We start from the raw sequence: 16,335 nt of genomic DNA, 5'->3' as shown, positions 1-16,335 counted from the left end.
GCACTGTCCACGGGGCTGCTGACCCGCTAGGAGCTCAGCTTACTCAGTGCCCATCCATCTCTCACACTGGCCTCTGCTTCCTGGGAAGTCTGACCTACATCATACAACCGCCTTATTCATGCCCTTCCCACTCTGGGGTGGTCCTACCACAACATGGCAGGCATCCCCAAAAGGAAAAACCCCAGTTCCAGTCCGTGAACAGTAACAACAGCAGCAAAGGGGCCAGGGCAGCTCCTGGCTCCTTCTAACCACTGTTTTGACAATGAGAACTGGGCTCCATTTCAGCCTACAAGTTCATCGGCCTACAAGTTCAAGCCTGGGGTTGTTCAGATCATTCAAAGCAGTTGGCTGTGGCTCTTCACTCTCTGTCAGTCACCTAGTCGACTTCTGTGGAATAGTACCAACTGGGTTTCAGGTCCGACTCAGAGATGCAGATTCAGGCCTAGGGGTGGTAGTCTGGGAGCCCCATGCTTTGGCAGCTGCTCTGATGATTCTGAGACTTACAGCTCCAAAATAAAATTGTAAAGGGAAATGAATGCACTTTAACATCTGGGAACAACCTTAAGATGTCAGCTGGAAAGGCTCCCCCCATGCTGCAGTGCCCTGGAGAATGGTCTTGTCTGGCCCTTGTTGAGTCTCTGGAGTGGTAGACATCCTGCTACCCCTATTTGCCTCCCACAGTCACACCTGGACACTGAAGGCCACCTGACAGACTAGGTCACTACCCTTGACATTCAGGTTGAAAAACAAAGACCCATAAAAGGGTTCCAGATCAAAGCTAGCCTCAGCTGCCAGGCATGGTAGCACACACCTGAAATCCCAGCATGTAGGAAGCAGAAGCAGGGTGATTAGGAGTTCAAGGTAATCTTTGGCTACACAGAAAGTTCAAGGGTAGCCTGAGATATGTTAAGACCAGAAGACCACCTCTCAAAAAAAAAAAAAATGAAAGACTGAAAGCAAGATAGAGAGATCTAGAGAGAGCCTCATCGGAGATTGAAGGCAACCATCATCAGCTCCAGCCAGCAAGGCTCCCAGAGGCAGAGAGCTATTAACTGGGACCAAGCAACTGTTCCACATAAGTGATGAAACAGAAAAAGATGCCATCACCATTTAAAAACACCGTGCATGGGTCAGGCAGTGGTGGCACATGCCTTTAATCCTAGCACTTGGGAGGCCGAGACAAATGGATCTCTGTGAGTTCAAGGCCAGCCTGGTCTACAGAACAGGTTCTAGGACAGCCAGAGCTGTTACAGAGAAACCTTGTCTTGAAAAACTAAAAACAAAAAAACAAAAAACTCCAGCATGCACAGTAAGCCCCCAAAGGCAGTGCATAAAGCACACACTAACACAAGCCTCCATTACTTCACAGCCACCAACAGTATGGACTTTTCCTGTGTTATGGGATGGCTGGGCTTGCGGTTTGGCTCCATTGAGACATGCAGTCACTGTAAAGCTAGGTGTACTCTAATCCACACATGGCTGCAGTGGCCCTTCTCAACTGTCTCCCTGTCTGCACCTCACCCCAAGGCATATCAGCAGTGTCTGCTCATCTTGACCACAGCCCCTGGGCCACAGGAGACTGAGCACTGGTCACATGACTAAACTGGGCTGGACAGGGAGAGCTGCGTCGTCAGTTTAGGAAGATGTAAATGTGGGTCCTTGGGGGGGTCAAAGCGGACCCCACAGACAGAGAGCAGAGGAAGGAAGAAGGAAGTGGAAGCTATGGCAGGGACAGCCACACCAGCAGTCCTCCCTCTGTGGGGACCCTGGGGAAAGGTTCTCAGACATTTCTGAAATGGATTTGTGTTACTTGCTAGCAAAGAAAGGGAACTCCGGGTAAAATAATTACAACCCCCTTACCAACTAGAGAATGTCACCAGAAATTTTCATTTCTGAGAATCCACATTGACTCTTCCCCCTTTATCACTTCTAAAAATGCACATATGCTTTTAATATAAACACGTGAGGGTTTGCTGTGGCAACTAGTTTCAAAGCAGAAGCAAGGCAACCACTGGGATGTGGGACAGCACAAAGAAAGCTCCATACCCAACAGCCCTCACGTGCCCTTCTCCAGCGAGTGCTCAGCCAGGACAGCCTGGGACAAGGAGGACAAGGAGACTGCCGCACAGTAGAGACAGGGCCACCAGCCAGTCTGCCTGCCAGACTGGGCCAGATGGTGGCTTTCTCAGCAGAACCTAAACTTCTGACTCAAAATGGACACACGTGTCTCTGGAAAGCTTCAGAAGGCCATCCCTCCCGAGCTCTAGACTAGTGGGTGTACATAAAGATGGTACAAACCTCCGGCTGGATGGCTTTGAACACAGGGATGTCCATCAGTGTGATCTGACTCTACAAGAGAACAGAGAAACATGGTTAGAGGCTTTTAAACTAATGCCTGAAACACAGAAATCTTAATGTATTTACAGGGTACCATGTGATGTTGGACACACGAGTATGATGTGTAACATTTAAATCAGGTCAGATATATCTATCTTCTCAGACAGTTATAATTTCTTCATAATGAAACATTCAAGATCTTCCATGCATTCTGCAGTACACAGCTCACCCTCTGCACTAACACAAGCTGGAACTTCTCTCTCCACTAATCAGTTGTTCCCCCCACCAACCCTCCCCTCCTCCCAGACTCCCCAGGCTCAGAAAACCACCTTTCCCCCCAGCTTCCATGAGACCGGCCTTTCATATCCTCCCACATATGAGGGCCATGTAGCACAAGCCTTTTCTATGCCTGGCTTGCTTCACTTAACAGAATACTCTCTGGTTCTAACTGTGGTCTCAACTGACAAGATTTCATTCTTTTTCATGACTGAATAGTAACCCACTGTCTGTCTGTGCCCCATTTTCCCTATCCATGCGTAAGTTTGCCGACTCAGTTTGTTTCCATGTCTTGGGTATCGTGAGTGAGCCTACACTAAACACAAGTATGGACTTCACTTGCTTTGGAGAAATACGCAATGACGGGGCTGCTGGATCATACACTAGCTGCTCTTTGAATTTTGGAGAAGCACCTTCAGTGTCTTCTTTGACCACTACACTAACACACATGCCCAGCCAAGCACACTCGGTCTCCTCTCCTCTCCATCCCACCAGTGCATGCTGTCTTTCAACTTTTTGGTAACAGTCATTTTTTCTGGAGTTCATGACTTCTCCTGTGTTTGAGTTACCTTTTCCCGATGACTTCTGGGCATCCTTCCATGTCCCCTGGCCACCTGCATGCTTTCTCTGGGAAAGCCCCCTAGGTCCACAGCTCAGTTATGAATCCCACTATCTCTGTTTATTTTGGTTTCATTTGTGTTTTTCCGCTCGTGAGCTTTCTGAAGTTCCTTATATAATCTGGATCTTAACTCTTGGCGAATGTATAGTTTACAGATATTTTCTCCATCCTATGGGCCGTTCCTTCACCCTGTTGACTGCTTCCTTTGCTGGGCAGAGTCTTCATGTCTGATATAACCCCACTAGTCTGTTACTGACTTCATGTCTTGTCCTTTCCAACCCCCTAAAGCAGTGGTTCTTAATCTCCTGATACTACGACCCTTGAATACAGTTCCTCATGTTGTGGTGACCCCCACCCATAAAATTATTTTCATTGCTACTTCATAACTGTAGTTTTGCTACTGTTGTGAATTGTAATGTAAATAGCTGATATGCAGGATATTGATATGTGACCCCTATGGAGGTCATGACCCACAGGTTGAGAACCACTGGCCTAAAGCACCCCTGTCCTGGCCCACTCTGGTGTTTTCTTCTACGCTTTCAGTCTCAAGTCACTTTAATGCAGTCTCAGTTGGTTTTTATTGCTGAGGAGAGAGAGAGATAAATTTCCATGCTGCCTGCCCCACCACATCCCTCCTCATACATCTGTGCCCACACCCTTCCCTTTGAAAATGAGATGAACTTCCAGCCTCAGAGCTGATCGTACTCATTTGGAGGATGGAACAGGGAATAAGGGAAACATTTTAGTTTGGAAATATTTATACTACTTGGGTTTTTGTTTCAAGTATGAATTACTTACCTAATTTTAAAGTTATAGATACTCTATTTTAAAATTCATGTGATAGATATCTATTACTCAAATTTAAATAAATGGTAGTATACTGTTCTTCTGAAGTCCCTACCTCCCGAGATTACACGGCGGGGGGCCATTTGAGATGCGTCCACAGACCCCACACGAGGCCCTCAATGTGAGAGCAGAGAGACAGCCAAGAGGCAGCTTGGAGAACCTGGAAGCAGTGCGGCATGGCCACACCACGTCTACTGTCCTCCTCTGTTCAGTGTGACCACACCACGTCTACTGTCCTCCTCTGTTCAGTGTGACCACACCACATCTACTGTCCTCCTCTGTTCAGTGTGACCACACCACATCTACTGCCCTCTGTTCAGTGTGACCACACCATGTCTACTGTCCTCTGTTCAGTGTGACCACACCACGTCTACTGTCCTCCTCTGTTCAGTGTGACCATACCACATCTACTGTCCTCCTCTGTTCAGTGTGACCACACCACATCTACTGTCCTCCTCTGTTCAGTGTGACCACACCACATCTACTGTCCTCTGTTCAGTGTGACCACACCACATCTACTGTCCTCCTCTGTTCAGTGTGACCACACCACATCTACTGTCCTCTGTTCAGTGTGACCACACCACATCTACTGTCCTCCTCTGTTCAGTGTGACCACACCACGTCTACTGTGCTCCTCTGTTCAGTATGGTCACACCACGTCTACTGCCGGCTGGTTCAGTATGGCCACACCACATCTATTGCCCTCTGTTCAGTGTGACTCTTGTACAGATTGGAAAGAAAAGAAGAGGATCCTCCCATAGCAGCAGACAGGCTGATGCCACTAATGGGGCCAGACGCAGAAGCTCATCTGGGGACCAGGGGAAGGGCACCACTGTTAACAATTCTTTGGGCCACGGACACTTTGTGGTGATATTGTGTCCCCTGATATATTGTGCACCCTAATAAACTTATCTGGGGTCACAGGACAGAACAGCCACTAGATAGGAGGCCAGAAAATGGTGGCACACATGCCTTTAATCCTAGCATTCTGGAGGCAGAGATCCATCCAGATCTCTGTGAGTTCAAAGCCACACTGGAAACAGTCAGGCACAGTGACTCACGCCTTTAATCCCAGGAAGTGATGGCAGGAAGCAGAAAGGTATACAAGGCATGAGGACCAAGAACTAGAGCTGGTTAAGCTTTTAGCTTTTAGCAGCAGTTCAGCTGAGATTCATTCCAGATGAGGACTCAGAGGCTTCCAGTTTGAGGAAACAGGATCGGCTGAGAAGCTGGCAAGGTGAGGTGGCTGTGGCTTGTTCTGTCCCTCTAATCTTTCAGCATTCACCCCAATACCTGGCTCTGGGTTTGTTCTTATTACTAAGATCTTTGAAGATTCGTGCTACATCACTCCATTACTTACCCACCTCTGTGTGTCACATGGGAGCCAGGTGTCAGTTACCACATGCCTCTGAGACAGGCCAAGAAGGAGAGCCATGGCTTTTTGCAACACATGGTCTACTGAACCTGTCCAGTGAGACACATTCAGATCTTGCAGTCCACAAGATAGAAATTTAAAATGAAAGATATAGAATGTCTGATGTGACAAATACTCACATCATTGTGTGTGTGTGTGTGTGTGTGTGTGTGTGTGTGTGTGTGTGTGTGTACGCACACAATGAGGAGGAGGTAATGAAAAATGCAGCTAATGCAATTACAGAGACAGGCTCATGTACTAGCACATGGATGTACAGCCCAGGAGCCTGGACATTAAGGCCCACTGGTTTGGCCGAACATTCACATACCAAAGTTGCTCTAGGGAAAGGGAAACAGAAGCTGTTACACTGGACTACCAAGAAAACACTAGAGAAAAAAATGGCGTTACCTATGGTCATAGCTGGGGCATAGGCACAGAACTGTGGCCAGCTCCTGGCACAATTCAAAGGTGCTCTGAAGTCACTGGGTGGCTAAAAAGCACAGACACAGACCAAAGCAGTTGGAGTTGAACGGGAGGGAAATAGGCAGGGATCTGTGTAGTGAGCATCCTATCCCTCCCAGGGCACAGAGGGGAACGTTGCCACTAATGGAAGCTTGGCACCAAGAATAATGAGGCACCTAATGGAATCCCAGCTCTTGTGCTTTCCCCTTGGTGGCAAGGAGTGTGTGACATCTGCATATCCTGTCCTCATGATCTGGGTAGGTTGGCTAGTGAGTGCTGCAGGCCCACAGAACACAAAGCTCCATCCTGGGCAGTACAAGCAACTGCTACCTTTTCTGCTATATATACCCCGGGGGTTGTTAGCCACATACTCCGCACACCTGACTCAATTGCACCACACAAGGAGCAGAAAGGCCTTTTGAAAACAGGAGACTTAACAGCTCAGGGCATCCTTGGAAATCTTCTGTGTGGTTTCAGTTCGTGTCCCTCCTGCCCGATGGGACCCAGGAGTGTGTGCAATGACACTTAGGAGAAGAGCCCAAGTCCACTGGGTATAAAGGTGAGATGTCCTCCTCCCCCCCCCCCCCCGCCATCTGCTTAGGGGTTCCTACAGATTTCCAGGGAAGCTATTGCAATGATGACATATCAGGCACGTTTCTTTGAATGGTCTAAGTTTCACATCCTGATCCCAGTCAGAACTGGTGCTCAGATGTTCTCCTCAAGACACATCAGTGGCTGTGGAGACAGGCTGATGAGCAAAGTGCTTGCTGTTCAACCTGAGCCTGGATCCCCATCACGCTCATAAAATGTGGGGTATGACGGTGTGTGTTTTTAATCCCAGTGCTGGGAGGCAGAGATGGGATCCCTGGAGTTCCCTGGCCAGCAATCTAATCTAGTCGTGAGCCCCAGGCCAGTGAGAGACCCTGTCTCAAAGCATAAGATGGAGAGCAAAGGGAAGGACACCAGCACTGACTTCTGGCCTCCATACAGACCCACGTGCACCACACCCAAGACCACAATAAGCAAACAAAAGCTGTCGGTTAATATTGTATTGTACAGTAGAAGGTACCTGAAAGTCTGCCATTAGATCCCTCACCAATGAACAGCAGCAAGCACTCACAGAACACTAAGCAGTCAGCTCCAAAGGTACTCCTGAGTTAAGAGCTCACAGAGCCAAGGGAGGTCACAACCATAACAATGGTAGTCACAGCCAGAGCCATAGGAGCCATGACCAGAACCCTAACCAGAGACATGAGATCCATGGCCAGAGGCACAAAAGCTACAACCAGAGTGCTACTAAAGCCACAGCCGAGCTATAGGAGCCACAGGATGTCACAACCACAGCCACTGAAGCCATGACCAGAGCCGCAGGAATGATAAATAGCCACAGGAGTCAAGACAAGAGCCATGGGAAACTATAACCCAGAGTCATGGTAGGCCACAGCCAGAGCCACAGGAACCCATGACCACAGTCATAGGAGCCACAAGAGACCATGACTAGAGCCACAGGAGCCATGACCAGAGCCACGGGAAACTATGACTGGAGCCATAAGAGTTATGACCAGAGAGACATGATAGGTCATGACCAGAGCCACAGAAGGCTGTAACAGAGCCATGAGAGCCACGGACCAGGCCATGACCAATATTTGGGAAACCTCAGGTTCTCAGAACGGGAATACAGACCATATAAGGAGAAGCTGCTGGCTGGCAGCCAGAGCCACACAGACAGCAAAGATCCACCTGTAGTTGGTGGATCTAGAACCTCTAAACCATGGGAACCAGGAAGAAGAACGAAGAGGAGGAGGAGGGAGGGGAGGAGGAGGAGGAGGGCATGTCAGGGACCAGGCTTGGCTCTACAGAGTGGAAGGGTGCTCAGAGTCAGGCTTAAAGTCATCCCGGAACCAACTTCCCCTCCCTAACAAAACCCCAAGAGAGGGAAACATCATGGCAAATGAGAGGCCAGCTCTGCTCCACTGAGGGATCATCCAGAAACCAAACACAGGCTGAAGCAAAAGGATCCTGCCTGTTGTTGCAGGAGATGGTACATAGAGGTATAGAAGGTGGAAGTAAACAAAAAGGAGGAAACAGAGTCACACATGCATAGGGTCTGCTGCCAAGAGTCGAGAGAGCAATACGGCTGTGAAGTGTGTCAGCAGCAGGCCCAAACCTTTGCCACATGTGCCTGCTGGTGCACTGTGTGTGCTTTGTAAATATGCTGAGCCCTGTCCTTTCTCTTACTGTGCAGATGCACTGTGGACCCCTCCCAAGGCAGCCAATTCTAAACCCAAAGCATTCTTTACCCATCACTCGCTCTCCTACTGTGGACATGTATGGTGTTCTCAACCTGGGCAGAAACCCAGAGTAGTGACTTCCTCCAGCACCACCAACCATACCAGTTCCACGTCACTTACGGCAAACTCCTCAGGAGTCACTTTCAGAACATCAAAGACAACAGCGTCGTAGCTCTTGCTGGCATAGTCGCAGCTCTGGCCCTCCAGAGAGTCTGAGCTGCTGCTGCCCTGTGGAGAAGGCAAAGAGAAATACACTTGTCTGGTCTGGCCTGAGGCTGCTGCCACCCCAAAGCTCCCCAGAATGGAGACTGTGAGTGACAGGCTCACGTGATGAAGTGTCTGCTGCTTGTCACTGGGCTCCATACTGGGCTCCGCAGCACTTCCCACACCATCGTAGTCCTCAAGGGTTCTCTGCATGCATATTCTAGTATTTCCATTTTACAGGTAAGCAAGCAGAATCAATGTCACTTCTCCAAGGTTTCTTACCCATGAAGCTGAAAGCCAGAATGTGAAGTTTTCTATCTGAACCCCCAAATGACCGTGGAACACTACCTCTAACAGCTTCTGGCCTGCAGCGTAATGATGGGGGAGAATCCGGCCCTTGAGTTGGGGTGTAGCTCAGTGTAGAAAACTCACCTAGCATCCTCAAGGCCCAGTTCTGTCCCCAGCACCCAAAAGAGAGAGGGGAACCCTAGCCTAATTCTCCCTCAGAACAGACTCCAGACTCAGGGACTTGAGGAGCTCATCCATTTTGTTGCCTTTCTTCCTTGTTCATTTTTAAAGATTTATTTCATTCATGCACGTGTGCACAGGTACCCAGAGAAGCCACAAGAGGGCACTGGATCTCCTGGAGCAGGAGTTGCAGGCCCTTGTACTGGGAATGGGGTCCTGGCAAGAGCAGCCAGCACTCTTAACTTGGGAGCCACCGCTCAGTTCCCTCTGCCCCTTCCTAGCTGGTCAGTGCAGGACACTGTAATGCAAATGATAAAGCTGGTTCTGGAGGTCACACACACACACACACACACACACACACACACACACACGCACGCACGCACGCACGCACGCACGCACACACGGCCAGCTTACGAGCTGACAGCTAACTGCTAAGCTTTGGACACTGTCAGGGAACGCTCCTCTAGTAAGGGTCACTGAGTCCTGCATGTGAGGATAGGGCCTCGCACAGGGAAATGGGAAAATCCCAAAATTGGATGGCATTCATGAAGGCCACCCCTGTGAAGGTGCCAAAGTGAAGGGAACACCTTCTCTTTAATGTGACTGCATTCCATCAAGCTCCACCTGGGTACCCCATCAGGTCGACCACCCAAACCTGGGCCTGAGCATAAATGGTTTTATTCATCTCAACTCATGGAGGAGGATTTTGTGGTTTCTGCTCATTCCACCATCTTAGAGTAGGGGTGAGGGAATCTGCTTTTGTTAATTTCTCTTTATTTTACTTTCCATGCAGGGAAATGTTGCAATCTTACTGGAAACTAGGGTGTTTTTAAGTCACTGAAGAAAGCTCATAGTTATGACAGTGTGAGGTCAGAGTAGAGCGGAAATGCAAGTGGCCCACCTCAACGCCTGGGCCTAGGGTGTCTACAGGTGAGGCTCTCACACCGACACTACACCTGCTCTCAGAGGGTGAGGGACCACGCTGGCTCTGCAGGCACGCAGGCCCGGACAGATGCCAGTCTCACATCAGCTGCCACCCTGCCTCAGACACTGACTTCATCTTGCTGTGTCTCATCAGGTACAAAATCAGATTATTAAATGCCATATCCCAGAGTAGCAGCACCAGTTACTAAACAAACCCGCCACCACCACCTCTTCCTTCCCTAGGACATGCTGGCTCAGGGGCCTGGGGTGTGTGACAAGTGTCACTGTAAGCTCTTTAAGTGGAAGACATTGTCCCCCAAGGACAGTCTGATCTGAATAAAGCTGAAAAGAAATAGGACTGGCCCCAGTGTGCCTGGAATTGGCCAAGATCTAGATCTGCACTCTCCACTCACTTTAGACATAGCCTAGCCTTGCCGGGCGGTGGTGGCGCACACCTTTAATCCCAGCACTCAGGAGGCACAGCCAGGCAGATCTCTGTGAGTTTGAGGCCAGCCTGGTCTACAGAGTGAGTTCCAGGACAGGCACCAAAACTACACAGAGAAACCCTGTCTCGAAAAACCAAAAAAAAAAAAAAAAAAAAAAAAAAAAAAAAAGGACATAGCCTAGCTAGGTTGACAGGGTAATATGTTAAGGACACCAGAGTGGGTTTGTACCACCCACCTGCCCAGATGTGAGAGCCAGTTTCTTCTTTTCCCTGTGCTTTGGGTTCTTCATCGAGAAGCTCACAAAGGGATGCATACCAAAACATAGTGAGTTGGATGTGTATGGAAGAGAATGTGTCATTTAGTCACCTGGGGCCGCTTAGCACCTCAATTCCCATGTGTGCATTCACTCCACAAACACTATGGTACTTACAGTCACATGCGTGGAGGCCCCGAAAAATACCAAAATCTGCAAATACTCAAAGCCATGCATAAAATGCCTAGCATAGAACCTGTATGTGTTGTCCACAGATTCTGAGTCCTTTCTGGAGGATGTGGTGGTATTGTGTTCCCCAAAATATTGTGCACCCTAATAAACTTATCTGGGGTCAGAGACAGAACAGCCACAATATTAAACATAGAGGATAGGCAGTGGTAGCACACGCCTTTAATCCTCGAATTCCAGAGGCAGAAATCCATGTGTTCAAGGATACAGCCAAGCATGGTGACCGCACACCTTTCATCCCAAAAAGCGAGCCTTTAATCCCAGGGAGTGAGGCAGAAAGCAGAAATGTATATAAGGCCTGAGGACCAGGAACTAGAAGCTTTTGACTGGTTAAGCATTCAGGCTTTTGAGCAGCAGTTCAGCTGAGAGCCACTGGGATGAGGACACAGAAGCTTCCAGTCTGAGGAAACGGGATCAACTGAGGAACTGGTGAGGTGTGGTGGCTGTGGCTTGTTCTGCTTCTCTGATCTTCCAGCATTCACCCCAATACCTGGCCTCAGGTTTGATTTTATTAATAAGACTCTCGGATTCCTGCTACAGAAGGACTAGTACCTATTACAAAATAAACACTGGGCAGAGTCACTGCTGCTGCTCAGAGACAAATGACCAGGCAGTTTGCACACACTTGGTCCAGGAGTGAGGGTTTTTGTTGAACGTTTTTGATGCATGGTTGGTGGGTCTCATGCACAGAGGGCCAAACATGCACAGGGTAGCATATGAGTATTCACATCTGTGTATACATGCATACATACACACATGGGCCCCAGAAGAGGGATGTTTCAATCTCAAAGGAGTGTAAGTAACAGACACAAACAGAAGTCTGGCTCCTCTAGTTACCAGATTCTGTCTGTTCCTTGGACGTCAGGCCTTAGGGCATTGTTGCAACATCCCGAACCCTTAAGTCAGGGTATTTATTGAATCAAAAGTTGCCCCAAACATTTGCTGGCAACAGTGACAGTGGTGATGAGGATGACTCACTATTTTATGAAACTACTCTGGCCTCCTAGGAAAACGTAAACGGCATTCACCAGACTGGAGAGATGGTTCAGTGGTTAAGAGTGCAGACTGCTCTTCCAGAGGCCTGAGTTCAGTTCCAAGCACCCACACCAGGAGTCTCACCATCGCCTGTAATTCCAGCTCCAGGGGGGTTGACACCCTCTTCAGGCCTCCATGAGTACCACACTCATGTGAACATACACATATAATTTAAAAACAAAATTTAAAAAAAATATTTAAAGGCATCCATAAGTATGCTTTCAAGACTAGAGATCAAACCAAGGAATTTTTTTGGGGGGGGCAGGGACGGGGAGACCGATAAGAAACTGGTTCCTATGACCTCTGGTTAGTTAATCTGAGATCATAAGAAACCCCTTGTGGGATGCCCAGACCAAGCCTGCTTCACCAGCATGTCTGAGGAGCCAGCACTACACCCAGACACAGAGGCACCAGCCCCAGATGACACGTCCTCCTGTGTGTCTGTACCATTATTGAGCTTAGAAAGCAAACCCCAGACCCCACACGGAGTCCCTGCCCAGACCACTCAGACCAGCAGGCCTTACTGTCGCTTCCTACGAAGCAAGGTAAATACGCTCAAGGGCCAGTTGGCCTGGCTTCTGTCTGACCTCATTTTGGAACTCATGGCTTATTTATAATCAACAGCGGTTTTTCCTGGGAAAGGTCTGATCCCTTCTTGCCACCAAAATGGAATGTGGCACTTGCCATGGCGGGACTGGAGAGGTATTTGTTTTTCTTTGAAGAGAACAACTTCAGAAAACACCACCATCCACAGGGCTGACTGGCTCCCAAACCTCCCGCCTGGAGTGGTGGCCCTAAGAAGGCCTGTATTCATGGCCAGGGCCCCAGGCCAGGGCCCCTCTCTCCCGCCACCCTCCCACGGCCTTCATTCCTACCTGTGGAGTGGCGGAGGTGACCAACACGCTAGCCATCAGACCATTCCTCTTGTACATAGTCTCCAGGCCTCTGGGAGCTTCGGTGCCACCTCTGCTGGTGACATAACCTGCCTGCAAGGCAAAGGTACCCATAAAAACCCGCTCTGTACCCACAGAACCATGCCAACCTCCAACAGATCACCCAGGAAACCTGAAGAGAACAGTATGAGCTGGTAGTCATAGCCTGCAGGCTCAGGCTGGCCCACAGAGCCTGTGTGCCTGTTTCCCTCCATGGAAAATGGTGTGTCTGTGCCATTACTGAGCTCATCCATCTAGAAAATGCTAATTACCAGTGTCCAACAGCTGTATGAATTCTGCCTCCTCGGCTCTTCTGCAGCACTGAACCCACATCCCTGCCTGGCCATCCTGCCCCTTGCAGATCACTGGATCCCATCTGCACATCCATCCCAGGATGTACCCGGCCTTCACAGACCCCAGAAGATGTGCTCCAAAGGAAGATGTAGGCTGATGAAGAAACTGGACACCATCTGTGCCATCACAACTGATCCCACAAAGGATTGATGAAACATGTGCTGGACTCCTCTAACTCATCTTCCCCTTCGCTATCCCAAGAAAGGCTTCCTAATCTTGTCCATTTTCTGTGGAGGGAAACTGAGGCACACAGAGGTCACACTCTGGTGCATTTGCTTAGTCTACCCAGCAGCAGCAACATCCGAGACCCCCTTGAAGGTCAGGTCCGATTACTCTGCCTGGACCGCTCATGTGCACAGGCTCCAGAGAGCATCTCTCTCCTCCCAGAACACCGAAAGCCAGCAGCAGCTTCTCAACAGGAGAGTGGCGAGATGTAAGCACAAAAAGGAAGCTGACTGCAGTTACCAGAGGATGGGTGCCTTGAGCTGAGGTGACAAAGGGGAGACGGACTGAGAGACAGCAAGAACAAAGCCCACAGGAACTCCTGCAGGCCAAGTGAGAGCAGCCAGGCTAGACGGAGCTGTTTACAGAAAGGCAAAGAAAGATGATGTAGCTGTCATCAGGGAGGGGACGGAGAGGTAGAAGAGGTCTGGGGGGAAAGTGACATACGTGACTCAGGACCTGATCAATCTGTGGCAGATGAGAAAAAAATCCATCCTGGAGGGGCTGGAAAGATGCTCAGAGGTTACGAGTAGGTACTGCTCTGTCAGAGGACTAGCATGCACTCAGGTGGCTCACAACTGCCCATAACTCTAGCCCAGGGAGCCAATACCATGGGCCTCCATGGGCACACACATAGCTAATAAGGGAAAAGCCCCTAGGAAAACATAAACCAGAACCACAAAGACAGCACTCATACCCAACAGAATGACCAGAATTAGAACAAAACCAAACCAAACCAGACTATACCAAGTGACTGGGAGCTGGGGTGAAACCTTGGTGCATTGCTGGTGAGAAGGCAAATGGTACAACTGCTCCAAAACATAACTTGGCAGCTTCTTGACTGGTTAAGACAACACAGTGATGTGGTTCCCGGCATCTGCTGCAAAGGCTGAGCATATCCACACAGATACACAGAGGACGCCTATCACAGCATCTCTCCTAGCGCACGAGCTGGAACTAAGTCAGAGTCTATCATCCAGGGACTGCCAAGGCAGTGTGACCTAGCCACAGAGCACGCACGCTACTACTCAGCTATGAAAAGAATGATTAAACCTCAAAAACATTATGCTAATGGAAGAGGTCAGATACAAAAGAATGTACAGTGTGATTCCGTTTTAGGAAATTCCCAGAAATGGCACATGTATAGGAATAAGTGCCCCAGCAGAAGGAGACTGCACTAGATACAGAGGACTTTGGAGGCAATGAGTGTTCAAATCCGGATGACAAGTACAGCCCAGAAACGAGGCCCTGGGACTGCTAAGCTGCAGCAGGTACATGAGGCACCTTGAGCACCATAAAGGGGTCTCACCCGGCTGCCTGCCATTCCCTTTGAAGAGATGGATAAACAGCATGGCAGCTGAGAAGGGAATGTTAACTACTACAGGAGAGGTGGGACCCAGAGCCGAGGAAAACCCCTCCTAAGTAGAGGGTGGACAGGGCCCTTCAACACAACCCCATGACGGGCACAGGAGCTCCAGAATAGAGTCCCAAAAGAGATGAAAAATAAACCCAGCTCATGAGCTCAGCCATAACAATTTGGGGTCGGGCCTCTTAGGCTGCCTCAAACCAGCCCAACCAGTCTACTCCATGTCAGAGGCTGAGACAGGCTTTGTTCCTATCTGCATGTGCCTGGCGCTCTGTGGGTTTCCCCGGGGAGCCAGGCCTGGACCCCAACCTTCTGAGTACAGCCCAAACCAGAGGCTCTCTGAAGTTGTCCTGGTGGCTTTCTGCTTCTTCCACAGGGTGCTGCCATGTCCAGGGAGATGTATCAGTGGGTAAAGACATGTGCTGACAAGTCTGAGGTCCTGAGTTCAATCCCACACTGTAAAAGGAGAAGTGATTCCCTCCAAGTTGTCCTCTAACTGCCACATGCATGACATGGCGCACACACATACCTACAAATGTTAGATGGAGGGGCGTGCTACCAGCCCCCCCCTCTTCTCCAGCCCCATCTGGCAGCAGACACCAGTGGCAGCATCCATCCCAGGGGAGGCACTGGCTAAACGTTACATATGACACTCATGTCCTTACCACAAGAGCCCCAGGAGGTACAGCCCACTTACAGTGGAAGGCAGGAACTACTCGGGTTCCTGGGAAACTGAGGCCCCATGAATTCAAATCCTAAACAGGCCTGGGCTCATACACATGCCTGATGCTGTCTCCCACCAGTGCCTAGGAGTCATGTGAAACACTTGCCTGGCCAGGTCAGCCCACAGTCAGTGCTCTTACTTACTGTGGCATTAACTTTCCCTTCCCACAAGCTTCTATTTGCATGCTCCTGTTCTCTTTCCCTAAGCAGTTACCTGGAAACATTCACAAAGAGCGGCTCTGTGATCTGTGAGACCATAGGCTCCCACTGCTGGGAAGGAGGGCCAGGAATAGGCTCAGTGGTCAAAGCGCAGGGCTATCCCCTCTAGTAGGCGGGTCTGTCCTTCCCTGCACTGGCCCCAGTCTACCTGCCAGCCACTGGATAATCCATCGTGTTTTCCTGGAAGGCAGAGCTGGAAAGAAAAGTTCCTCATCTGTTTCCTCTATGTCTCGCCATGACAGAAACAGCCTCGCTGATGGACAAGAGGTGTGCCTATGTGTGGAAAATGGTAGGACTAAGCAAGACAGAGCATCCTATCAGGCTGCAAGCAAGCCCCACTCACCCAGGGTAGGTCCTGAGGCCGCTGAGTACAGCTCCTGTGTCAAAAGGCCATGGCTGGGACCTGGCAGCAAACAGTAGACAGATAGGCTAAGGTACAACAGAAGGACCTTATAGGCTATAGGAGGAGTTTGGGAAGCAGTACAGGTGTGTGTGTGTGTGTGTGTGTGTGTGTGTGTGTGTGTGTGTGTGTGTATACACAGGTGGTTTCCCTGGAGGCAATGGGAATTCTTTTAATTCAAGGATTTTGGACACACTGTGTACTTTAAGGATTTTGGTAGCACATTCCATTTCTATTTTATCGTGTGTGTGTGTGTGTGTGTGTGTGTGTGTGTGTGTGTGTGTGTGTACTCCCT

At 49.6% G+C, this 16,335-nt stretch overlaps 1 protein-coding gene across 18 annotated transcripts in view; it reads right to left on the bottom strand.

The window, feature by feature from the left end:
• Nucleotides 1–16,335, bottom strand: part of Ralgps1 (Ral GEF with PH domain and SH3 binding motif 1) — a 243,429-nt gene that overhangs the window by 193,529 nt on the left and 33,565 nt on the right. For 9 of the 18 annotated variants that reach the window (XM_028884775.2, XM_037204526.1, XM_028884779.2 and 6 more), the window contains exons 2-4: nucleotides 12,700–12,810; nucleotides 8,366–8,473; nucleotides 2,299–2,349 (exon numbers count right to left, since the gene is read on the bottom strand). In XM_028884775.2, the coding sequence (XP_028740608.1) occupies nucleotides 2,299–2,349; nucleotides 8,366–8,473; nucleotides 12,700–12,756 (216 nt within the window). In that variant the 5' untranslated portion in view covers nucleotides 12,757–12,810. Of the gene's footprint in view, nucleotides 1–2,298; nucleotides 2,350–8,365; nucleotides 8,474–8,572; nucleotides 8,740–12,699; nucleotides 12,811–16,335 lie in introns of those variants that run through there. The other 9 variants (XM_037204524.1, XM_037204532.1, XM_028884771.2 and 6 more) reach the window with 2 other exon arrangements.

This window comes from Peromyscus leucopus, chromosome 4, assembly GCF_004664715.2.
Source record: "Peromyscus leucopus breed LL Stock chromosome 4, UCI_PerLeu_2.1, whole genome shotgun sequence".
NCBI classification, from domain to species: domain Eukaryota; kingdom Metazoa; phylum Chordata; class Mammalia; order Rodentia; family Cricetidae; genus Peromyscus; species Peromyscus leucopus.
This window is presented reverse-complemented; position numbering and strand designations above follow the sequence as displayed.